Genomic DNA, 26,311 nt, shown 5'->3' with positions numbered 1-26,311 from the left:
CACAAGGGCCATCGAGTCCAACCCCCTGCCAAGCAGGAAACACCATCAGAGCACTCCTGACATATGGTTGTCAAGCCTCTGCTTAAAGACCTCCAAAGAAGGAGATTCCACCACACTCCTTGGCAGCAAATTCCACTGTCGAACAGCTCTTACTGTCAGGAAGTTCTTCCTAATGTTTAGGTGGAATCTTCTTTCTTGTAGTTTGGATCCATTGCTCCGTGTCCGCTTCTCTGGAGCAGCAGAAAACAACCTTTCTCCCTCCTCTATGTGACATCCTTTTATATATTTGAACATGGCTATCATATCACCCCTTAACCTCCTCTTCTCCAGGCTAAACATGCCCAGCTCCCTTAGCCGTTCCTCATAAGGCATCGTTTCCAGGCCTTTGACCATTTTGGTTGCCCTCCTCTGGACACGTTCCAGTTTGTCAGTGTCCTTCTTGAACTGTTGTTTAGCAAGTTGAGAGTTGTTTAGGAGTGAGAGCAAGGGCAACACTGAGCAGCCCACCCCAGCCCGGTCACTGTAACACCGGGCCTACAGTGCTCACATACTTCTATCTTCAGCTAGATTTCCCCCCTTCATTCACTTTCCGCATAGCTTCTCAGAAAGACCAATAATTACCAGTTCAAAAATCACTCCAAAGCCCTGCTTTTAATTGCAGCAATCCCCCAATGGCTTGATAAAACTGTGCCCAGGCATGCCTCTCCCCTTCTTGCTTTTAAAAAAATTTTTAACCTTAGCATTAGATCTGCCAGTGCTTGTTGGGAATAACGTCTCTCATATCCTACCTATAGAAGCAACAGTGCAGTTTCGCCTGGATTGCACTATTCAGATTATTGGAAAGAGGGTTGGATAGTTCCTGTGTATACGAAGTTATCATATCAAGAATCTAGCCTAGTTTTCTCTTGGCCATAACGCCTTTTCTATGTGCATATGCTTACACAGGGAGCGCATTCAGGCAATTCCTCCACTTCAGTCTGAAGTGCTACAAGCCCAGAAAAGCTGTATTAATTGTGGCTTTGCTACTCCGGTGGTCAGAACAGTGCAAGAGGCATCATGAAACCTGTAGGAAACTCAACCTTACTTGGATACCAAGCTTTTACACTTTTAAACTGACCTCTGGATATTAAAGAGTATTTTATACCCATTGCTCGTGGACTTTTATCCAATCCTTTTAAAAAGTAGCATCTCCACACTTCATTCCAGAGGGCCGTGATCTATTAGGAACTTTTCATAGTCACGCTGACTGTCCATTGGACAGTCTAGATCATGTTGTCTCTCCCAAATGTGACTAGCCATTGTGTTCACAATCGGGACACAATGGTGATATCCACCCTCTACTGCTAATCTCAGAGATTTTCTTTCTCCTGCCCACTGCCCCTAAAAAAAGCCGAGTGATCAGTTTTATCTAGCTGTTGCTAACAGTTTATTGTTGCAGTCCAACAGCATGAGACTGCTGTGTAGCCTTTTTGCTGGTTGACAAGGGGGACTGAATCCAGGTTCCTGTTCCCTTATCCCAAACAACTGATGAGCAGGGATCCAGCATTTATTTTTAACAGATTGTACACACACAGGGATGGGACTAGGGCACCATCCATGCAGAATCTGTTGGCACAGGCTCTAATACTTCCAGCTAAGGATACATGTGCAGATAGTCCCAATCAGGATGGAGAAAAATGATTGTTACTCATACTTAGGGTAGACTCATTCATATCAAAGGATAAGTCAATTAATTCCAGTGGGTCTACCCTGATTATGACTAATGCTGGCTACCACCCCCTGCAATTTGTGGGATTGCTCTCTTTCCTTGTTTACAATGCAGAATAAATTATTTAAAGTAGTAGTCAGCTAAGGCAAAGGGAAAGTTAAGTTTCAAAATGCATTTTTAAAGTGTACCTTTAAATGATTTTGCTTGTTTTTATGCATTTTATCTGATCAACAGACAGCAGTTAGCCATTTATCAAGGGGATTCCTCAATCCTAAATCTACTTGAAAAAAAATTACTGCATTATGTTTACTGATAACCTTTCAGAAAATGAGTAATTCAGCACTTGAAAGTTATTTTTTAACGTATCACTTCTCTGTTCTATGTAAACCTTAGAGATGGTACATTTTAAAGCAACACTTTACTCATGTATGTTGGAGGGAAAGAAATGAAAAGAAAATATCTATACAGTAATAGCAAACTGGTTACGCTTTATTAAACAGTGCCTAACTATATTTAATGATTGACAGAATTCTTCAGTTTTTTGTTATCTTCATTTAAAAGGAAGTAAATCATTCAGAATACAGTTGGGGGGCATACCTGAAAGATATTTGACTGGTCACAATTGCTCAAGGAATGATCCAGCCAAAGTTAAACACTCTTAACAGCTGATTGGTTTCAGTAAGAAAGTGGATTCAATGGGATTCAATCCTTAAACCAAAACAAATATCCGAATGTATTACTCTGATCCAGTTAGATTCCATGCCAGCCATGCAACCAAGTCCACAAAAAGCTAGTAGCCTACTACAGTTTTTACTAGTGCTACCGACCATGCGTATCAGTGCAAGTAATCTGTGGCACATCAACAATATGAGAAACACACACTTTATTCTTAAATGACTGACAAGCTGCCTGTCCATTTAGGCACAGCAAGATGGGGAATCATATGCACAAATAGTTTTACATAGAAGATTTCCCACCCACTTGGGCTGGAATCCCATCAAATACCTCTTTGAGAAATAAGAGCAGGGAAGCTGGTTTCAGTCTCCTCCCACCCTGCCAAAAAACATTGTTTCAGGTTTTTCTCTTCTACACATACATGCAGCCCAGGAGCTATCAAACCAAGATATCCACATAACTTAAAAAGAAACTCAAAATGGAGCAGTAATTTTCTGTTCACAAGCACCTCTTTTCTTAAATTGGCTGGTACCCAACATATATATGTGCTCTAGTATATCACTAGCTCCTGTGATATACTAACCAAGGAGTCTCTACTGCAATTCCAGAGGAGCACAGAATGTGACACAGGGCACAGAATTCTGCTTCCTGAGAACCTCAGCTTTCAATTAAAAGCAAAAAGAGACCGGCTACTAGGCCTAGTGCCCGCAGATTATGTTTTGAAACTACAGGTGCCTACAGAATCTCATCTACCAGAGGTGTAGCTAAATATTTCCCATGGTCAGTAGTTGAAGTTTCAGTGCACTACAGAAAGCTCCTTGCCCCTCCATTACTTGCAAAACCAAAAATGTCTACACAAAACTGCATACATTTGCATAGTTTATACAGGTTACAGAATGCAGCTTTTTGATTTGGAATATGATTTTCAGGGCAAAAGAGTCTCACTCCTTTATTTATTGTTGCTGTATCTATCACTACCAACAGCATATCAATATGAACATTAGTTCCAAAGAGATGTATTTCCTGATTTATTTTTGTCCCTTGGCCACCGGATCCCTTTCAACTCTTTGATACAGTTAACTTCAGAACAGAATGAACACAAAGATTTCTACTCCTCACACCCTTGCAGCCCCCCCAACCTGTTCTGGGGGGTTGGGGAACTCTCTGGACACATTTGGAGAGGCTGAGGGAAATACAGGTGGATCCCACCCACTTTCTGCATTTAATTCAATCTGAAATTGGAGGCAAGGTCATGTTAGAATGCCTCACTACATGAGAAGTAAGGATATCAAAAGCTCCAATTAACAGCTTTCAGCCTCGTCTGTTAAAAGGTCAAGTTCACTTTCATTACATGCATTTTGTATGCATGTAGGCTGTAATTCTATACCTACTTACCTGAGAGTAAGCCCCACTGAACTCAGTGGAACTTCTGCGTAGAAATGTACAGGATTAAGCTGTAAGAGCTCATTTCCATGTTGCATGTTCTGCAATCCTATATGCGTGTATACAGAGAAATAAGCCCCACTGAGATTAATGGGATTTATTTCCATGTAAGTGTGTACAGTACTGCATCATTAATCATGTACACAAATCACTTTATTTTGTAATGCAAGAGTGGCCAGGCCATACCACGTTTTTTTGTCCATGTAAAACATGCCAAGAAGTAAAAGATGGGGTGGCTTGCTGGTATATGCATTACAATCTGAGCATATGTGAGCACATGCACACAGTGTAAATCTTCTTTTAAAGATTATGCACATGGATATGGACCTTTGTGGACAAAAAATACCAAGATAAGAATCAATCCTATCTTTTAAAAAAATGTATTATTGCGGTTCAGAGATTTAGGGCAACATTATTTGCAAAGTGGGTGTAAAAGACCAAGTTCAATCATTGCATTTAAGAATAAAGGGTGTCTAAATAACAAAGGCTTGTCTCCAGCACTGGGTGTATTCTACAGTTTACTAGGAGCACACACACAAAAAATCACAAAATTTGGTATTGACCATGGAAATCAGCAACCTGAAAATCTTAGTTTTCGTTTTTTAAAAAGTCCATCCTTAATGGGCAATAAGGTGGGTTTTTAAATCTGTAGCTAAAATCCTTGTAAGGTCTGAAGATTTCTAGTGGTTATGGCTTCAATATCCCACGTAATTCATTGTTCATCTCCTTGACTAGCAGAAGCAGAATAAATTATGTAAACCAAGGAATTTACATGGGTCAAGGAATCTAGCTTCTGCTGGTACAATTTAAAAAAAAAAATAATGCAGAGTATACACAACCCTGCCCATAATGCGGTTTTAGAGAAATGAGAAGGCCACAGAATTTCAGATTAAGTCTGAACATAACAACTTTGCAAGATTAGTTTACCAAATAACGTTTATTTCATTTCAAGTTCTTAAAAATACTTTTCTGTTGTTGCATAAAACATCCTAATGTAAAAAATATCCAACAGCTTAGAAAAGGAAAAGGAAGGCAGGGAAAGCAAAGCATGAAGAACAGTCCCCAAAACATTAGGACTCTATTTACAAAGCCTTTTTGCACAGAAAGTAAAAAAGGGACTACAGTCAGTGGGTAGTGTGTAGCCCCTGACAACCAGGACTGACCCATCACACTCGTTCTTCTTGCTATGGCAACAGTGGGAGATGAAGGCCTGGGAACCCCAAGGGGATAAGTGAAGGTGCTAGCCCAAGAGGGCTAGATCTGTAACCACCTGGAGGAGATCAGCTGCAGGGTATGTGGAATGTCACAGGAAAGGCCGACTCTTTGGCTCTTTTGAGTGCTGCACCCGAGGGGGGAGGGGGCTTGTTTAGACAACTACAATGTGCCTCAAGTGCTCCTCAAGTCACAGATCATCCAAGGGGTGGCCCAAGCAATACTGAACAGTCCTTTGGGGACACAGAAGGCCTTAGTCATCTTCTTCATCCCCCTCGTCATCTGCTTCTCTTTTTCTCTTTTCACCTTTCCCACTGTCTTCTTCATCTGTACAACGACCAGAGGAAAAAATACATTTCATCATCTGACAAAAGGGCAGCGATAACAACCGTATTGTCCCATAAACTTATTCTGGACTCCAGCAAAGTCTCCAATTCTAGCATTTCAGTAATTTAATAGCACAGGGGCTCACTCACTCAATTGAAGGAAGTTCAATTGAGCCACACATCCTTGCTGTCTTTACTTGCACTTCCCATCTAAAATGGAACAGCTTTACATAGCACAATATTTTGGATGGGTTGGGCTACGCATCTAAAATATTTTCTATCGCCTTCTATTCTTGTCCTCTTCATCCCACTCGCATCCATATCCTGTCACCCTGGAGATTCATATAATTAAGGAATTGGTTTGAAACTTTGAGCATACCTTCCTCCTCCTCTTCTTCCTCGTCCTCCTCCTCCTCTTCCCCATCACGTCCAAACTCTTCCTCCTGAAAAGATAAGCAGGTTTGCAACTGAAAGAGCAGCACTTTTCCTCCCATTTGCGTGATACCTCCTGGAAGGAGGTATTCTCAATCTCTGCTGGGTGACGAAAGACACTGGATGACATCAGCAGAGAAGCAGTGATGAAGTCTCTTTACTGTCACCTTGGCTGAAGATTGCAACAAGCAACAGCCAGACAGTGTGCAACACGCAGAGGCAGACCAATGACAGAACATAAATTGGGTAATCCAGAATAGAAGCTTTCATTATTTCAGTTATTCTGGTAGTGGGCAGCCCGCTCGCTGTTCCAGCTGCCTTTGCCAGGTCATACATAAGGACGGTGCTCAAACATCACTCAGCAATTTCACCTCCAAGCAAGCAGGCAGGCATATCCAGTTACTCTTTTTGCTACTTGGCAGATAAGCCTCTAAGGTTTCAACACAGAAAGCATAAAAGCAGGAAATACTTTTAACTAACCTCTCCGCTGATTTCGTCTTCTTCGTCTTCTCCTTCTTCTCCTTCTTCATCCTCATCTTCCTCATCAAACTCCTCCTCCTCACCATCTTCCTCTTCTTCTTCATCTTCTTCCTCACCTTCTGAGAAAGAAATGGTTTCTATAACTTTCCTTATAGTTAACTTACATTTTTCTAAAAGTTAGAAAAGTTTATAACTGTCTTAACATACCTATTGTATTGTTTAAACTTTGTACTGTATGGTGGCTAAACACTGCAGTGAGCAACAAATTTCATTAGGAGACTAACAAATAACAAGAATACATGAACAAACAGAATGCTTATTCCCAACTACGTAAGTGGGTATACTCAATACACACTGGCCTCATTCACCACAGCAACACGAAGGCATGGTATATTTAAGAAACAATGAGCTGCCCCACAGATGACCAAACAAACCATAGCTGAAGCTTGGCTTTGTTCTATCCCCCACCTATTCCTCATTGCTTGCCTGATATACTGAACTTCTTTGTGGTGCCTTAACACCAACAATACCTCACCGCACCACCAACCCCTTTACCACTGTTAGCTGCATGAACAGGATGAGATCTCCCCAGCTGCTCTCAGAATGGGCTGATCTATACCAGCTCCTCTCCCTTCAACTTCAACTTTTAAACACCAACACCTCCTGTCTGGCCTCCTGGTTTTTAGTCAAAAGTACTGAGACTTCAAAAGAACAGCCTGCAGGATCAGGCCAATGACCCACCTAGTCTAGCACCCTGTTCTCACAGTGGCGAACCAGATGCTGATGACAAGCCTGAAAGCAGGACCTAAGTGCACTGATGGCCTTAACCTCCATGAATCTGTCAAACTTCTTTAGAAGCCACTGTGGTACCATGGAGATTGTCCTCTGAAACATATCTTCAGTGAGGATGTTGCCATAAAAGGTGCTAATTACTGTGAAGTTTTAAGCTGCATGAGGCTATTGCAAAGGGCAGGGCAGTGTTGTTTGAAAAGGTCATGCCTCCCCCCCCCCCCAAAGTAGTGTTTTAGATGTTTTGCATGTCTTAAAACTACTGTTCCTAGTTGCTCTTTTTTTAAACCTTTTAGTTAAGAATCTTAAATATGTTGTGGTATACTGTTTGTTTTGCTGCTTTCCTGTTTATTCCTTTATATTTCACTTTAGCTAGGTGGACTGCAGTCCATTTAAATTTTCTTCTCCTGCAACAACAGCAACAACAGCAGCAGCAGCAGCAGCAGCAGCAGCAGCAGCTGTGAAGTAAAGCCATCTGGCTCGCAAGAGAGGACTTTTTTGTGGAGTAGTGGGATCAGGAGGACGCGGGTAGCGCTGTGGGTTAAACCACAGAGCCTAGGACTTGCCGATCAGAAGGTCGGCAGTTCGAATCCCCGCGACGGGGTGAGCTCCTGTTGCTCGGTCCCTGCTCCTGCCAACCTAGCAGTTCGAAAGCACGTCAAAGTGCAAGTAGATAAATAGGTACTGCTCTGGCGGGAAGGTAAACGGCGTTTCTGTGCGCTGCTCTGGTTCGCCAGAAGTGGCTTAGTCATGGTGGCCACATGACGCCGGCTGTACGCCGGCTCCCTCGGCCAATAAAGCGAGATGAGCGCCACAACCCCAGTCGGTCACGACTGGACCTAATGGTCAGGGGTCCCTTTACCTTTTTAGTGGGATCAGGAAAGGAATCTGTTGCCAGGCAAAGTTAGGAGGGAGGTCTTCTTCAGGAAAAGCGCCAGCAAGAACTGCCTAGCCTTGCACACAGTCTCATTTTTCAGCCGCTTGTGCCTTATGACTCTGCAGCTTGATGAGTATTTTGGGGAAAGTAGGCAAATAAGTCATGGCTAAGCAAAGCTGCCATGTTTGTGTGCCAACACCAAGTCAAAGTTAAAACAGTCCACAATTTGTAAGCCAACAACAAACCATGGCGTCAAGACCGTGGTCTGTTGTCAGAAACCCTGGGCAGGGTTTGGACATCTAAAAAAACCAGTTAGGCCAAACAAACTGATGGATTACTTTTAAGTGTGGGCCAGGACACTGCAGAAGTGCTCTGGTAAGCCCCTTTAATTTCTCAAAGAAGCTTTCAAGCACAAAACAAATCTGATGGGAAACAATCTGATGATGACTATAAATGAAAAAAGTAGTGCCAGCAAGATCCAACATAACTGACTGCAACCAATTCAACGCTGCAGAGAAACAGTCAGAGCCTTCATGCCAGCCTTCCTGGGTTGCAAGCCCTCCAGTGCAAGTGACCGTATGGTCAAACTGCCTGAATTGCTACTGATAAAGGAGTGTAAATAACAGAGAAACAGAAAGGTTCTTTCCCAGCTCCCTACCCCAAATTACTCATTAATCATCGGAAGTACAATCATACCTCAGATTGCGAATGCTGCGGGTTGCGCATTTTTGGGTTACGGACCACGCCAAACCCAGAAGTACCGGGTTACTTCTGGGTTTCGGCACTGGCACATGCGCAGAAGCACTAAATCACCCTTTGCACATAAGCGCCGAATCAGACACGGGGCTGCGGGTTGCGAACGTGCCTCCTGCACAATCACATTCGCAACCCAAGGTTCCACTGTAATTCAGTCGCAAGAGAGCAAGAGTAACAAACAGCTCTTTTGAAGCTGTGACTAAAGAAAAGAATATGTATCTGTGGCAGCACCACAATGCCACACTGATTCCAACTGTGGCTCTTTCTACTGCTAACCCAACAATAACTGGTACTTGGTACATGAGAGTGGCTCACGAGGCTGTGTTAATACCCACCAACACTTCAAATACATTAATAAGCTACCAGAATTTAGCATCTCTCACACTCTTAGTGTAGGTTGTATGCTAAGCAGTATACAAGATACTCTAATCTAAAAACAGCTGCAGATTTTGTGAGTGCAAGGCTATTGCAGCAATTTGTGAACTATCACCAGACTCCTGAAGACATAACAAAGGAGTAACTTCTAAGCGTCCTATGATTGCAGAAATAAGTATACATCTGTAACATGAGAAGATCCAGTTACATTTCTGGAGTGGAAGTATCTATCTTTTAAAGATATACTCATACTAAAAACAACACACCATTTCCTTGCAATGTGACTTAAGGGAAGTCTTAAGAGGTGGCTATAGCATTTTTTGTCTGAGTTATGGTGCCAGCACATTTCAGAAGGATATGAGTATATAATGTGCCATCTTAACTCAGCACCAGTCCTTCTGCAATTAAAATTCTAGACGAAAATGAGCCAAGTGCAATTTCTAGGTTGGAGACCATAGCTAGGAATTGGACATTCTCCACCCAAAAGTAACAATGCCTGTCCTCACCTTCTTCACCTTCCTCTTCTTCATCATCAACACAATCTACTTCACAATCTGAGTCAGAGGCTTCTTTATCTTCCTGATCATATCCATCCAGGTAGGTGAGTTGAGGAAGAAGCTTGAAGACACTCTCTCGGTAGTCATTTAAGTTTGTTACCTCGCAGTTGAACAGGTCAAGGCTCTTCAGAGAGTCCAATTTTTTCTAAAATTGTAAACAAGCAAAGTTATTATTGCATGGACAAGAAGCAACCACTGGATAATTGGGGGGGGGCAGTATGTTTGTCAAGGCTCTGCCTAAAACTTGGTAACATGGAAGTTGATTTTCAGGTGCTTCATCCTAATACTTTTGTGAGGAAAATACTGAACAACTAGCTGAAGAAGTTATCTAGTTATCTTCGAAATGGGGGGATATTTTGGCCTAATCACATTGGATCTTATATGGAGGGAATCAACTCTTTCCTTGTTTGGTACACTATTTTGCCTCTACAGTGGTACCTTGGGTTACATACGCTTCAGGTTACAGACTCAGCTAACCCAAAAATATTACCTTAGGTTAAGAACTTTGCTTCAGGATGAGAACAGAAATCGTGCTCCGGCGGCGCGGCGGCAGCAGGAGGCCCCATTAGCTAAGGTGGTGCTTTAGGTTAAGGACAGTTTCAGGTTAAGAACGCACCTCCGGAACGAATTAAGTACTTAACCCGAGGTACCACTGTACTGCAGGTGAACTCCACCTGCAGTATGGGTTTAATCTTGATCTACTTTATAAAAATCTTGTAAAGATACACAGTAACTGAGGAATATATGTGAAGCACTTTGAGCACTCTAAAGCTCTATATAAAGTTATTAAGTATCATTATTACACTCTACATCTACAAGTTCCTCTCCGTGCAATGAACCAGAAACTCAGATGGCTGGAAACTCACCCGGAGACAATTGTAACTCATGAATCACCTCATAAAAGGTGCTCCTTTGAAAAATTAATTCAAACAAAAATAAACCTCACGGTTGTGGGTTCAAGCCCCATGTTGAGTGAAAGATTCTTGCATTGCAAGGGGTTAGACTAGATGATCACCGCAGTCCCTTCAAACTCTACAGTTCTATGAGTCTACCTAAGAAACAGTCTTTTAAAAAATCCTTAAATAAATTGGTAAAACTTTTTGGACTTCCTTCATATAAAATAAACAATGTATCAGCAACATCATCTGCCACTTGCATGCTAAAGCAGTACAGTCTAAGGTAAGCATTGCTGCTTGATTCTAGACACCATATAAACTGCCTTTAAATATTCCATTTTTGCATGGAGAAATTAAGACACTTGCTTGAGTTATTATATCATTAGCAAACAGGTACTAAGCAGCAAAATGAATCTACTATCTGGAATAAAAGCAAATCAACTTCTAATTTGACTTGATACTACTAACATAATTTATAGATTAATACAACTTACTCGACTAGTGATTTTAGGAAATCCTTGAAGAAACAAGGTACAACAAACAGAATATGAGTTTTTGTCATAATTTCTAGTCAATATGTTCCATGTTTGACAACAATGAAGTTATGCTGCACAACAGGCAACACACGATTCCTATTTTAACTCATTCTGCCAAACAGGATAAATGGCAAGTGGATTTGTAGCAACTGAGTTTAGAATTCTTGACTGCACATCATCATGGCTGAAGTATGGAATTAAATGTTCTGATAACATGCATGTTTATAGACAAATCAGATATAAAATCAAAATCTGCCAGACACAGAAAGAGGAGTCTAATTTGACTGAAACCAATAAACTAAAAAGGTTAACATGAAAACATTCATTACTAAAAGTAATGGGATATGGGCTTAAGATATAAATGCTAACTTGGCTTCTGCCTATGTAGCTGATGTAGATTTGAATCTGGAAAATGCACACACATTGAAATGTTCATTTGGCCTCTGCTGACCTTGCTAGATACATCTTTTGAAGCAGATGGGGAAGCATATCCCCATCCAGGAGCTTACTTGTTGCTCATTACTAAAGCTGGATTAGGGTCAGTATGTTTGGGGCCAATATGTTTGAGAACTAGAGCATCAGCTATGAAACGTCATAAGAGGTATATTTGCTTGCTTCAGGTGTCTTGATTTGGTCATACATTTACTTAGTGCCCACAAAAATGCACTAAGCAAGGCATCTATGTTGGCATCAAACTGCAGACTGCCTTTTTGGGGGAAAGGCCCTCTTTTGAATGATAATCTCTGCATTTAAACCCCAGAGCGGCATAAGATTTTTTTAACCCATTAAGAACATACCAATGGCTCCAAGGTACTGATATCCTTCAGCTTGTTTCCACTGAGGTTTAGATGTGTGAGGTTTGGAAGTTTTTCTGCTAATACATCAAGACCTCCAGAAATTCGGTTGTCACTGAGTTCAAGCTGCAACAGGAACCACAAAAGGCAAAATACTGAACATATCAGCAACAGTGCAGTTAGAAGCAAAACATTCACAAGGCTGAGATTCAAATAATATTTATCCAGATCAATACTTAAATTTATGCTTGCCCGCCCGCCCACAAAAAGCATTCATAAAAATATCTGGCAATAGAAGCTAGAAATTTGTGCTCACTGAGTTGCAGTGCAATGCTGTAATAAATATTCCCAATTACACCATGTTGGCTTACATAAGGAAGAGGTTGCTACATCACTGCATGCACAGTGGGAAACCTCCCCTTGCCCCAAGGGCTGAATTTCCTTGGGGAGGGGCAGGGAGGAAATGGTTGCATATCCAAAGAGGGTGAGGCCAAAACAAATATATGTATTTTCCCTCGTTCAGTTTGACTTCAAGATCTCTTCCTGCATGACCTGTTCACTGTGGGATGGCGAGGGGGCATGGTTTGGAAGGAGCAAGCTTTGGGGGCCAGTTTACGAGGCCTAGTGGAGTATAAATTCCCCATGTCTGTCCTAATGGCTCCAGTCTTTCACAGAATGAAACATATACCGTATTTTTCGCCCTATAGGACGACTTTTTCCCCTCCAAAAATGAAGGGGAAATGTGTGTGCGTCCTATGGGGCGAATGCAGGCTTTCGCTGAAGCCTGGAGAGTGAGAGGGGTCGGTGTGCACCGACCCCTCTCGCTCTCCAGGCTTCAGGAGAGCTGCAGCGCCAGCCCCACAAGGTGGGGGACAGCGGGGAGGCGGAACGCCGCCATCCCGCTGTCTCCCGATGTGGTTTGGAGGCTGACGGCGGGGAGATGCGTGCTTCTCCCCGCCGCCAGCCCCGCGAGCTCCGGGGACAGTGGGGAGGCGCAGCGCGTCCTCCCGCTGTCCGCGGACCTGTTCTGCAGGCGGGCGGCGGGGAGAAGAGCGCTTCTCCCCGCTGCCTGCCCCGCAAGCTCCGGGGACAGCTGGGAGGCGCAGCGCGTCTTCCCGCTGTCCCCGGACCTGTTCTGCAGGCGGGCGGCGGGGAGAAGAGCGCTTCTCCCCGCTGCCTGCCCCGCAAGCTCCGGGGACAGCCGGCCCCACAAGCGCCTGGGGGGGAAATAATTTTTTTTCTTCTTTATTTCCCCCCCCAAAAAACTTGGTGCGTCCTATGGGCCGGTGCGTCCTATGGGGCGAAAAATACGGTACATTCAGCTATGGCTATAATACATTACCAATCTGAACTGGTTTTCTACCAGTTTAGCTGTCATTGTTTCCAGTGAATCCCAGGAACTAAACTTTGATGAGGTGCTAGAAATTCTTTGTTAGAAGTTCCTTTGCCTTTCAAGGACTTCAGTTCCCAAGGTTGACTGAGAAGCGGGAAGGATTATGAACACAGTTTTACCTGTGCAATCCTATGCAAGTCCTATTAAGTTCAATCATAATTACTCCCAGGTAAGTGTGCACATAGCAGTCTAGGCTAAGTCTGTAGAGTAAATGGGCCCTATGTTTTTCCAAGGCTAACAAAATTGCTGACCTAGGTTTTTGATGATTACACCTAACACAAATACAGCTCTGTTGCTCAGCCATTTTCTTAAGAGAAGCCTCATGGTCAAACATGGTTACATAACAGCCTCTTCTTTTTATAAAAATCACTTTGCTCCAAAACATGTATCAGATGAAAAAGCCTGAACAGATTGAAATGCTGAAATAAATGAAAGTTATTGGAGTTGGTGCAGCAAAATACATTCTATACAATTATTCTGTTCCTCCTGCAAATAAATAAAAGGCACCAACAATGTAATCATATGCATATCTACTGGGATGTAAGACCCATGGTTTAATGGGTCTTACTCATTACTATGTGTTTAGGATGACAGCTAAATGTTTAGGTTGCTATAGCATGGTATTATTTATTTATAAAAGTACTTATATACCACCAATTCATAAAATACAATCTAGTGGTGTACACAGTATACACAATAAAAAAAACATTTTAAAAGTATATGAATATTAAAATGACTGGCTGATTTAAAAAAATACAATTCAATAGTTGCATATGCCTGTCTATATAAATAGATGTCTTCAAGAGACACTTGAAAATGAAAAGCAAGAATGCCTGCCAAATCTCTGCTTGAAGAATGTTTCACAGCATGGGACCAGAAACTCTAAATACCTGACTTCTAGCGGAGGGAAATAAAGCCTCTGCAACACAGGGGACAACCAGCAGCACCACTTGCTATGTAATTGGGCATTTAGGCTCCAATCCTATACCCACTTTCCTGAGATTAAGTCCAATGGCTCTTAAATTTATCTTAATCCTCAGTCACCATTGAAATCAATAGGACTTACAGCTCCTTAACTTTTAGCTGGACCATACCCACAGTATTGATATGTTGTCATGAGAGAATCTGAACAAGGTGCTATTTAAGCAGGCAACAAGATCGCTGAATTAATGTAAAGCTGAATTAGGGAACTGCCATAACGAACAATCCTTGTACAGTACTTAATTCCATGAGGTCAACGAACTTGCTTTTGCCAAATCAGCGTTTCTACAGTTGACCACCTGGGGGGCACTAAGTTTGAAATCGAAATGTACAATTTAGTTTTGGGGTGTCAAGATTTAAGATGATGGCCAACCATGCTAATTTTTAAAATTCACATTTTAACTTTATACGCGGTAGCCATTTAACACTATCAGTCTTGCACATATACACACAGACAACTTCCTTAACAAAATATTTTACTTGTGAAGCAACTGTGAAAGGCCCTATTCTCATTCTTTCTACTCTACGTGTATTTTGGTTAGCATGCCCATTTTGCTTGCATGTAAGCTCCAACAAGCAAACAAAAAATGTTGGCTTCCCTAGTAGCACATTCCTGAACTGGAATCCTGGTCTAGACTGAGATTATCGTCTCCCATCTTGACATTTTTCTTAAAAAAAAAAAAAACAGAGAGGATCCCAATTCAGCTACATTCCTTTATCAAAATGTTAGTTGTTCAGTACCTCTCATTCTAAATATGCTCTATGAACAAGAGCAACTAACACACACGTGTGTGTTCCACACCACATACCATACCAAGAAAATGTAGTGTTTCCTTGCAAGAAATATATTTGCGTATAGTTTTAATATACACTATTTCCCCCTGCTTATTAGAGGTAGGTTGGTAGAAAAATTTGTTAAGTGTGTAAGAGGGATGTTGAGTAGCAGTCATGGAAGTGAAATAATCATGGCAACAAAAAGCCAACTACTACTTACTTTACCCACATTTTAAATCCCCCCCATACAATGTATTTTATGTATTTTTTTAATGCCAGGTCAGCTGGGATCCAGAGATGTCTTGCATGAGCAAAAAAGCACTTCTACTTGCCAAGGAAAGCTCACCAAATTCCTCCTGATTCCCATCCTGCTACTACTGTCCAATGCCCCCTCCCAGCGTATCCCAGATGGTCCTTGGACTCTCATGAGTAACTTTTCAGGGGCACAGGGAGCAAGAAAGCCAGAAAAACACTGTTTTGAGTTTGGAGCTCCACTCAATTTTCTCTGGATCCAACCCATTGAGCTTTGTGCTTGTATGGAATCCTTATGAAGGAAGTTCTGAATATAGTTAAGGTTCTTGGGTGCAACAAGATAACTTCAACATTTTATGGGATGGCTTCAGAAATCTTTGAAAATCTGCCATTTAGACATATGATCTGGAAGCTGACTATGTATTTCAGAGCTAGCTAAAATCTTAGTTTCACCCAAATTACCTAAGAGATGAGGACTGAATAAAATTTAGGAGGGTAGGTGGAAATGATACAAATAAAACAAGCAGGTACAAGTACCCAATGCAGATTTAAGTGGACTTTGATCTTTATTGTGTATCAATCCATTATCTGATAAAAGAACCTAATGTACAACTTGCACCAACAGCATAATATGGGAATGCCCGTGAAACAAGCCTGCCCTCAGATCTCAGCCATTTATAAGCACGTTCTTAAATTGTTTCTCTTGCTGACTATGCTTTACATGCAAATACACTTAAAAGTCAAATGACTGCACTCATTGAGGAAAAATAGTTTCAGGAGCAGAATTTGGTACCAAAAACCTACCTACCACTTTCCTGCTCCAAATCACTCTCCCCTTTGCAGAGTTCCACACACATATTAGCATCTCCAAATAGGTATTTTCAGCTCTGCTGAAGGGTGAGCTATTTGAATAAATATTGGGCAGGGAAAGAACTAAGGACCAAATTCTATGCTACAGATACCTCTCCTGAAACTGAACTCTTCTAATGGAAAAACGGGTATCAAGGTTTTGCTACATACAACACTAAGTTCTAAAACTGATTTGATTTGTTCTCCCTTCTAAACTTACTTTACCTTTTGTGACACACTTCTGTGGTAACAGTTTTCAGTGCCTTCATTCCCCGCTTAACATTTAAACATATAAGTGTATGCTGTTGAATTATGTCATAAAATATTTAGACTTATTATCATAAAAAGTAATTTTCAGGTAAGACTTGGAACATAACATTTAACCACATTGTGTATTTTACTGATTTTCTCCCTAATCAAAATATCTCAGTGCACATACTTCTGGAAAAATGTTTTGAGATATTTATAGAGCACATAAAATGAATATGTCATATTTACGTTAAGAAACTAATAGAAGTCAAACATGCTAGATCAAATCCCAATTGCTTTGGGAGACTGGAAAAAATTATGGAAAGTCCACATCACTATTCCCAAACAACCCCTTTTCATAACATACCTCTACAAAATTACAATGCAAAGTAATTAATCTCTTAATAGTGGAGTAGCCAAGAAGCCTGGGAGGACAAGACAAAATTAAAGCCTTTCCCCATTTCTGCTATTTCAATGGGCTACAATATGCTATCTTCACACCTCTGGCTCCTAACCATGATGCAGTATGTAGTTCTGCTCCTCTGACTTACAGGTTCCATTGCAACAAGTAGTTTGCAGGCAACTCATCCTGCCACAGCTCTGGGTCTTTTTTTGCGGGGGGGGGGGTGAGGAAGGGAAAGGAAGGGAAGTAGTGCCATTAAATACAAATATTTGATACCCACAGCAACACTGTGACCCATGAGTACCACCACAACTTGCCCAACCACGCCTCCATAGACAGCCACCATTCCGAAAGGCAGATTGCAATGGCAATGTGCTTTTGCCACTGAACTCTCCAAATCTTAATCAAGATCCACAACACCAGCAACAGTTAACAATTTCTGCTTCATCTCTTCCTCTTTGCTATCTTCCTCCAAAATGTTTTTTAAAATGTGTTTGGATCCCCTTCATTCATTTTTCCAGTACTGCTCTCATTAGGACTCATTTTGCAATCTGCTCCTTTCCCCCTCCCTGCCCAATTATGTATTTGTCTAGACTGAGCCCCAAAACAAGAGTTGGGTCTAGAAAAAACACCCAAGACAAAGGACCGTGACTGAAAGAGGTATGTGTCAGTGGCACAGGATCTCAGCATATATCTAAATCTATGATTACATTTTAGAAAGCAAAGGAGAAAAACAGCCATTTGATTTGTAGCCATATTAAGATCATTTATGGAACTGGGAATTAGCAACACTGTGCAGATATGAAAAACCAATCATCTCCCACCCAGGTCTTACCTTTTTCAACTTTGGGAGTTTAGGGAGATTCAAGACAGATGTCAGTCCAACGTTTATTAAGCTAAGAAACTCCAAGTTGATAAACTCTCCTGACAGCCCCTCAATTTTGCCTTCATTTGATCTGCAGTTGTCAAGAACAAGCTCTTGGACCTGAAGCGACAAACAAAGAAGTACAATTTCTTTAAAAACAACAGCAAGTAACAGTGCACAGAACTGCATCTGATAAAAATATCCTACATGTATATACAGGGAAGTCTGCTGCTTTGCAATTATTTTGATTTACGAACTACGTAAACCTAACTGTTTGTTACAAGTTAACAATTCATCAGTTGCAAAACCCCATGTAACTGTGATTAAACATCACTTTCTATCCCTGGCTACTAGAACCCACTCAAAATTAAAAGAACTTTCATTTCTTCCAAATGACACCTAAGCATTGGAGGGTTTTCAGAATTTAAAGGAAGCCACCACAAGCAATGTACTTTGAACCACTTTGAAAATGTTGTCGGCATAGAATTCTCTACACCACTGACTATGTTTTGCAGAGAAGCTTCTCTTACGCTGCAAGAATAGCATTCCAGGACTGACTCAAAAGTATAGAAAATTTCAATGCAGACATGTTTCAAGAATACCTCAATCAAATTCACTTGCTGGTGGATACCATAAGCTTTCCCCCAAATTAAGTGCAATGCAATGGGGTATCTTCAGGGTGGGGGTGTCGTCACAATACAAAGGGAGTAAGCAGATACTGCTGAGAAAAGAACACTAAGGGACCAGGGAGAAGAGCTACAAAGGGATAATAGTCCCACTGTGCTAAATATAAAGCATCACAATGCAAAGAAAAAAAAGATAACAGAAAAGAATAGGCAAAAGGTTTCATTTCTAAGTATGCTATCACACCAGGTTTGTGTGCCTCTCAGAAAAGTTAAATAGTATTTATTGTTACATATTATCAATAGCACTTTTTAGAACTGCACAGGGGTGAGAACCCTGTGGCCCGTCAAGTATTGCTGAGCTACTAATCCCATCACATCTGACCGATGGAGCTGATGGAAGTTTTAAGTCTAACATCCCTGCCCAAACAACTTACAATCTAAACCAGAACTTTCCAAACTTTTCATGTTGGTGACACACTTTTTAGACATGTACCATTTCGTGACATGGCAATTTAGTTTTCTTAGCAAACTGGAGGTTAACCCCTTTCCAGCCCCTGGAGGAGCGCAGGGAGGTTTCATGTGACAGACCCACACACTGCAGCCGACACACTAACGTGCTACAACACACAATTCAGAAAGCTCTGGTCTAAATGTTAACACAGCAAGAGACAAAGGGTGGGAAGAGTAACAAACAGCTATCATATATCAATCATGTGAGAGGATCTTCAGCATTTGAAGTCTATGCAAAGTACAGGGTTTGTATTTTCAAACCTCAAGTGTTTCAGTACAATAGTCAAAGACCTAAATAGAATATCTGTATGAAACCAACCCAAAGAGACTTCTCATTATGAAAACTGCCTTAACTTCATTGTGATAAAAATATATGAAAAGCAAAAATTAAGATAACTGCTGGCGTGAAATGTAAGCAGCTCTAGGAATCTCTGTTTTAGATTTCTTATTGATACAGTTAAAATACACTGTAATTCAGGCAGATGAATGCCCCCATTCTAGCCTAGCAGAGAATTCGACCAGAAGCAAGACATACACCACTAACTACAGTCTCCAATCATTCACTACATGTGGAAAGTGAGCAAACATGCCCAAAACAAGAGGGTGTGCTGGGGAGTTTATCTGCTCATGGCAGACCTGGTCCCACCCAAAAGGAGAGGCCGAGGGGTAGAGGGAACAAGACATATTTTTAAGGGCTGTCTGGTATCGAAGCAGAATACATGCATCAAGACAGATAATTCTACAATTCTACAAACCTAAGAATTCAAGCCATAAAAAACAATGCATATAAAGTTAGCTTGCTATTCTTATCACTATCATAATGCAAGTAAGTCATGACTTCCTTTCAATATAATTTCAAAATTAGCAGTACTTTTATCATCTGTTGTAACAGATAGCAAAGAGCAGTTTATCTTAAACTCCTTTTTCCAGCTGAAGAATTTTAATGAATCTAAAACAAGTTCCTCTTCTTGTTTGACAGTTTCACAAGCCTGATCAAGCAGTGGATCCAGTGCTAATTATTTTCCTTAATATGACTGTATCAAATGCATATCAGCTGATTACAACCTGTTAAAGTCATTTACGAGATTTCACATCAGATACTCATGATTAGTTTCCTAAAAAGTGTTGTTTTTTAAAAGTTTATGGATAACATGGCATGTATTTTACCACAAAGGAAAAAGCCCTGATATATGCCAGCAGGAAGAGAGTGGTTTGCCCTTTACTAATGACCCTCAATAAACATATATTAATTTGAACTTTGTACTCAACGTCTACCAAAAATATATTCAGCTATATATGAGCAGTCACTTGTAAAGAATTTTAAATGTTGGTCTATTTCTCCAGTTTATAAATACTTAAAAGAGCAACACATGCATAGTAATACAGTGGCACCTTGGTTTTCGAACGTAATCTGTTCTGGAAGACTGTTCAATTTCCAAAATGTTTGAAAACCGAGGATCAATGGGTGGTCGGCAAAATCCATTGAAGAAGTGGAGGAATAAAGTTATTTACGCAGCTTGAAGGACTTTTTATTTATTTCTTCTCGAATCCCTTTGGAAGAATTCCATCATCTTAGCCAAGGTGGCAGCACTAGTTAGCCTTCTCTCCACTTCTCCCGCCGCATTCAGACTGTCGTTATTATCACATTGATGTAACTTTCACCAAATATATTGTTCTAATACTATCTCTCTTTACAGTAGGTGCTGAGGGCCTCCAACTCCCACTAGCCCATGCCAGGTATGGCTAAAAGTCAAAGCAGGGCCACAGGTTCCCCACTCCTGCTTCAGTGAGTATTAAATGGACTCTAAATAGAGCTGCTGTTTGTGTGTTTGGAAAATACATCTGGTGCAGAAGAGGTCAACTGACCAGTATGTTGATGAGGGAACACATAATATCAGTGTCCAATATCTATGTTGTTTCCTAGCTATTCCTAGGCATCTAATTAGACACCTGAACAATCAGGTGCATGAAGATCTTGTAGTTCGAACTATTACGGAAAAAATCCTTCCTCGATCAGTGCAGCTATTCAACTGTTTTTAACCTTTCCTGGCTGATGCGCAACATCTAATACAGGGGTCAGCAAACTTTTTCAGCAGAGGGCTGGTCCACTGTCCCTCAGATCTTGTGGGGGGCCGGACTATATTTTGGAGAGAAAAAATATGAACGAATTCCTATGCCCCACAAATAGCCCAGAGATGCATTTTAAATAAAAGAACACATTCTGCTCATGTAGAAACACGCCGATTCCCGGACCATCTGCAAGCCGGATTTAGAAGGCGATTGGGGCGGATCCATCCCCCGGGCCTTAGTTTTCCTATCCATGATCTAATAACTGGACTGAGTTATTGGCAAAATATTGTTGGCACAACAAGATTAAGGCACTCCCAGGTGTCAGTTTCTGTAACAATAATGCTATACATCAGAAAGTGCAACAGGAAGTATCCATTGGCACTAAAACCATGATGATTCAGATCATCAACCACCTTGTAAAATTAAGTTTTCCAATTACTACCTGCTGAACTTGTGTACTTGCATGAATATTAATGTGTATGCAAAACTCCCCTGTGACAAACTGCAACAGTTAATAGAGAATGGAGGCCAAAATAAACCGAGGGGTCCTTCACTGGCAAATCTTTTCACAATTCAAAACAGAGCATGCCATTAAGAACTTCACAGGGGGCACAGCAGCGTCTCATCAACATTCAGCTATGCAGAGTCCATACATAACAGACACTCAAGAAGTGACTCATGCAGCTTCACAAATCTAAGGAGAAGCAAACATGCAAAATTGTAGAATTATAGAATTGTAGAGTTGGAAGGTATCCCAATGGTCATCTGGTCCAACCTCCTGCAATGCAGGAATCTTAACTAGATCGTACATGACAGATGACCACCCATGTTAAATTATTGTTCACCAGGAAGGAGACAACTGCTTTCAAATGGCCTTGATGTGTGCCTAACTACAGAGTAACAAGCAGTGGTTAAATTGTGCAGCATCTGCCAAGAAGCACCCTCCTGTTTTACAGCTCTGTTGGGTCAAACTACTTGGTTTTTTTTCCAAAGTTGTAGCTTTCAAAGATCACCTTTTGTGAAATCCGCTTATTTGGCCATGCCCACCCTCTACACAGAAGATGCAGTACAGTCCTACTTCATATTTCCTTAGGTACTGTATACATGTACGATGCTTTAAATATGCATAGGCTGTGATAATTAAACACATCATGGCAAATGGAGCATCCTCCTGCAAAGTAAGGACAAGTAAAAAAAAAAAAAAAAACCCTCCTTCCAACTGCAGAGGTGGATGGCGATCACCCCAGTACCATCATTGCGGTCCCTGACCCATCCCTGGCTCCCAAGACTGGAAGGAAAACAAGGAATGAGTTGGAAGCACAATTCTTTGCCTCTCTTTCCCACAGGAGACAGAGGTGAATAGACAGAGAGGATGGTACTTGGCAATGAGGCTCAGAGTCCCTCTGCAGCTGCTGCGGGGAAACTGGAATCTCTTTTCAGAGCACTGGCTGAAGCTGGAACGCTCCCATTCTGCCTTTCCCATAGGGAAGGTTGGGGGAGACTCCTTTGGTAATTTTTCTGGCAGGTGAGAAGAGCCCAGCAGCCATAGGAAGGCCAGTGAAAAATTGTAGACCTCCACACCGCCCATAAAAAGGTAAATCAGTATGACAAGAAGAAATGCATTGCAACTCTCACTTTTTCTGGTCTTTCTCCTAGGCCTTTAGTGTGACCCTAGTGCCACAGAAATAAAGAAAATCAAGGTTTCCTTGGCATGAACTCTGCTACACCAAGCTTACTTTCCCCCCTTAAATCCTTCTTGCCCTGTGGCAAGTGGGAATATTAGCATACAGAGAGCCATACCTCTGCCAGGTGGAAAACCTTGATTTACCACCAAAGAACTTGTGGTTGTGCCATTACAGTACTGTAACGCACAAATGTCTGCCACTCTAACCACAGTATTAATAATAAATAATAATAATTTTATTATTTACACTCTGCCCATCTGGCTGGGTTACCCAATACCGCAAAGGGCTTTCTCCAGGCACCATCACTCTTACATGGTGTGCAGGTGTGTTTTATAGGTGCTAGAAAAAGTGCTGCTCCTCCAGTTTTCAAGCAGTCACGGCATCCCCTATCACCCCTTTAAAGTTCATTCCACTCTTCCATTTTATTCTTCACCTTGAAAGATTTTCTAACGTGCTTCTTTGTCTGGAAGGCTTTTAAAACCCGGAACGCGAGATATAACTCTTTTTTTAAACTAAAAACACTCCTGCTTCAAATCAGGGGATCCCGAAGAAGCGCTTCCCTTCGGATTGGTGGCGCCTCTAAGGTTATTATTACAGTATTATTCTTATTTGTGAGAGGAAAGTGCGGTGCTGCCGCGCGGGCGGGGGGGGGGGAGAGGGAAGGGAAGCAAGTTTTTGGCGGGAAGATGAGCGGCGGCTCCCATGAAGGGAGGCGGAAAAAGAAGCGCAAGCGCGCTCCCTCGCTAACCGCCCCCCCCCTCCCGTCGCCCGTTTAAAGGGGGAAGGCGTGGGGTGGGGGAGGGCGGGAGAGCGAGCGAGCAAGGCCTCAGCGCGCGCGCCCGCGCACGTGAGCGCCAAAAGAAGCGAACGCGGAGGAGCGCGCTCACTCACTCGGCCTTCCGTTTTGTTTGGTTGTTTTTTTCCCCCTTTTTTTATGCAGCTGTTGCCCGTTTAAGAGGGACGCTGTGGGGGTGGGAGAGAAGTGGCGCGCGCCCACTGGCTAAGAAGAAGACGGACGCGGCGGGGCCGTCGCGCGCGCACGCGAGAGAGAGAGAGCGAGGCACCAACCGCCTCTCCGCAGGCAGCAGCCCACGCTCTCTCCCCTCACACGGACGCAGCGGCGGAACAACATGGCGGCCGCGCGGAGCCCTTCTCCTCAGCCAGGCGCCCGCCCGCCCGCCCGCCGCTCTCCCCCGACACACACGCGCCCGCTTCTGCTCTTCCCGCCTCCCTCAGGCCGAGCGACCTCCGCTCTCTCTCTCTCTCCCTTTTATCCGCCATTCCCCTCACCTCACACCCGAACCGAGCTCCCCTCCCCCCCCACCCCCCGAACCGGTTGCTGCCTCTCTTCCCCCCCACCCCCACCCCAGGAAAGTGGGTGGTTTCGGTGGTGGTCGCCGGCTTCCCGCCCATGCTTACATCCGGCGGAGTCCTGTTCCGCAGCTCCAAGTGGATCCGCTTCTTCATGTCCATGCCGGCGGCGGCTGCAACGGGCGTCGTAAGTGGGAGGAAATGAGAGCGGGACGGGCCTCGGCGCGGGGCTCCCGAGTTAACTCGCGGAAGGGCAGCGGCGGCCGAGCAGCGGGAGTCGTCGTCGTCGTCGTAGGCAGCAGCAACAAGGCAAGGCTTGGAGCGCTGGGCGCCGCCGCCGTCGTCGCGACTGCAGTTAAACTGGCGGCGGGGCCCTGAGCTGGGCTGGGCTGAGACGGAGCCGAATCAACGGACGGACTTGGCCGCCAGGGGGCGCGCCGGGGAAGAGACTCCCCGGAACTCCGTCGTCATAGCCACACCCCGCCCGGACGGACGGGCGGCGGAGGCGCGCTCCCGCCTCTGCGCCTGGAGCGCGGGAGGCCGGCGCGCTCCTGCTGCCGAAAGTTGCTTCCCACCCTTTTAGGTCGACGCGAGCGGCCCTCCCCCCGCCCCGCATTCCCAGAACAGCCGATCGTCGGTCCCATTGTAAAGTATTACTTGATCCAGGCCTGCAAAAACTTATGTTGCTGCTGCTTCTGCGATGTTTGCGGTCCCGGGGAGAAAGCAGAAGCATGGCTTCCTTCCCCTCCCATTGCCGGCTAAAAGCAGCATACCGATATTTTTTTATAAATGCCTACACGATTATGGTTCCCACTCCCCCCGCAACCATGCATATAACATTTCACTTACACTGAACATCATTTGGCATTTTGTTGCCCATTTGCTCACCTTTTAGGGATCCTTCTGGAGCCTGTTTGGGTTTTTACTATCCTGAGTAGTCTGGTACCATCTGCTTTGCCCACTGATTTCAGTGACCTTTGGGACACAATATGGCAGCTGTAAAACCCCTGATTGGGATTCGGGCTACAGGGTTGGTGAAAGATACTTTAACGTTTTGCTGTTGCCATACTCTCAGTTCAGGTCACCCCATGTTTGCATCTTGGGAGAAGCTTTTGTTTCTGATAATGGTAGCTTCCAATGAAAATAACTACTGGGCCTCTAATCCAGGATTAAAGCTCCCTCCCCCCAATTGTACTGACTTGGATCAGAGCCCCCACCCTCCAATAGCTCTTAACAAAAGTGTAGCATTACTAATGTCACATCTGTTTTGGCTCATAAAGGGTAAAGGGACCCCTGACCATTAGGTCCAGTCGTGACCGACTCTGGGGTTGCAGCGCTCATCTCGCTTTATTGGCCGAGGGAGCTGGTGTACAGCTTCCAGGCCCAACCTTATTCAAATTCAAAAAATCTGTGATAATATCTCCTGACATTTTCTTAAAGTTGCTGAAGGATGAGTGGGGAAAAACAAACTGGATCAGGACCTTTTCCCTTATTGCCCAGTCTAAAATACCTCCCTAAGATACTACTCTTGCTGGGGAAAATACATGGGTAAATAGCTTGGAAATTGGGGGGGGGGGAGGTGCACTGGTGAAAAAACGTTAAGCTTCTGTCCATTTGCCATGGCTCTGATCTACCCTTTAGGGGAGAAAGCAAGGTTGAGATCTGATGACAAATATCCTATGTGTAAATCTGCATAGGATTGAGCTGCAAAGGAAAAGACAGTAGGAAAGTTAAAGTGTAAAAAAAACACCTAATACCTGTAGGCTAGAAAGCTTTTCTGAAAGGATTTAAAGTATTAGGAGGAGGTACCTGAAAGATAAAGAATAGGAAGCTATTGTAGATTGAAGGAGCTCCATTGTAAAAGGTGTAAAAGGCACAATGGTAGGCATGAAAAGGTAACAAAAGGCTGAAAGCAGAGGAGTTTGCATGCAAAAGAAAGAAATATGAATAAAGCAATCACAACTGATACAGTAGTGATGGCTCTTGCTTCATGGAGAAATTATCACCCACAGCTTCCAGCCAAGTAGTTATTTGATGCTATAGCCTTTCACATTAGGAGTTAACAAAAGGTTACGGATCACCTGAAGGGCTGGCCCTACCATGGGGAATCTGCCTCAGGCTTCAGATGCCATGGGCAAAGAGCAGTAGGGAGCATTTGGAAAACTATGGTGTGTGTACCATGCCTGCCCTAAGCTATCTGCCACTGTGTGCACTGTCTCCATTTTCTGTGTTGAAGTAAAATTCAGCAGTCTGACTAGTCAGCTTTTGTTCATGGAATGGGGAGAGACATTAGCTTATCCTTCACTTCTTGCAAAGGCCAGCCTGATCACCTGTAAGGCCGTTAAAGATTGTTGCAGGATGTTTCAAAAAGTGTAACATTAATTCTACATGCATACAGAACCCCACTTTAGTGTTTCAAAACAACAAGGAACTGTTTCTCCCAGATCAATAATGGTCCGTTGCCCAGCTCCACCATGGCCGCCTTCC

The 26,311-nt window shown here is 43.0% G+C and overlaps 2 protein-coding genes across 5 annotated transcripts in view; one reads left to right on the top strand and one right to left on the bottom strand.

The window, feature by feature from the left end:
• The window catches only part of CORO2A (coronin 2A), a 65,661-nt gene extending 63,436 nt beyond the window's left edge, over nt 1-2,225 (top strand). For all 3 annotated transcript variants that reach the window (XM_083593546.1, XM_083593547.1, XM_083593548.1), the window contains exon 13: nt 465-2,225. The gene's annotated coding sequence lies outside the window, so the exon portion shown is untranslated. The remainder of the gene's footprint in view (nt 1-464) is intronic.
• Nucleotides 2,226-4,744: 2,519 nt separating this feature from the next.
• ANP32B (acidic nuclear phosphoprotein 32 family member B) lies at nt 4,745-24,374 on the bottom strand. 2 transcript variants are annotated; one of them, XM_083594015.1, is made up of 7 exons: nt 23,933-24,374; nt 17,593-17,742; nt 11,860-11,982; nt 9,580-9,775; nt 6,277-6,395; nt 5,744-5,807; nt 4,745-5,365 (listed from the first exon to the last, which is right to left on the bottom strand). In XM_083594015.1, exons 1-7 carry the CDS (start codon nt 23,984-23,986, stop codon nt 5,292-5,294), a joined length of 780 nt encoding a protein of 259 aa, XP_083450141.1. In that variant the 5' UTR covers nt 23,987-24,374; the 3' UTR covers nt 4,745-5,291. The 2 variants fall into 2 exon arrangements, with proteins under 2 accessions (XP_083450141.1, XP_083450142.1); XM_083594016.1 differs by having other exon boundaries at nt 6,277-6,392.
• Nucleotides 24,375-26,311: the final 1,937 nt, after the last annotated feature.

The sequence above is a fragment of the Podarcis filfolensis genome, assembly GCF_964270895.1.
Source record: "Podarcis filfolensis genome assembly, chromosome: 17".
NCBI lineage: Eukaryota > Metazoa > Chordata > Lepidosauria > Squamata > Lacertidae > Podarcis > Podarcis filfolensis.
Note: the sequence above shows the minus strand (reverse complement) of the source record. Positions and strands in the feature narration are given on the sequence as shown.

What these genes read in the sequence shown, in the direction of transcription:
- ANP32B (XM_083594015.1), bottom strand. Translation starts at nt 23,986, where the DNA reads ATGGACATGAAGAAGCGGATCCACTTGGAGCTGCGGAACAGGACTCCG. An exon ending in GGAACAGGACTCCGCCGGAT is followed by an intron (nt 17,743 to 23,932) that starts GTAAGCATGGGC and finishes TTGTCGCTTCAG; the next exon opens with GTCCAAGAGCTTGTTCTTGA. An exon ending in AGAAGAGGAAGGTGAAGAAG is followed by an intron (nt 6,396 to 9,579) that starts GTGAGGACAGGC and finishes TTTCTTTCTCAG; the next exon opens with AAGGTGAGGAAGAAGATGAA.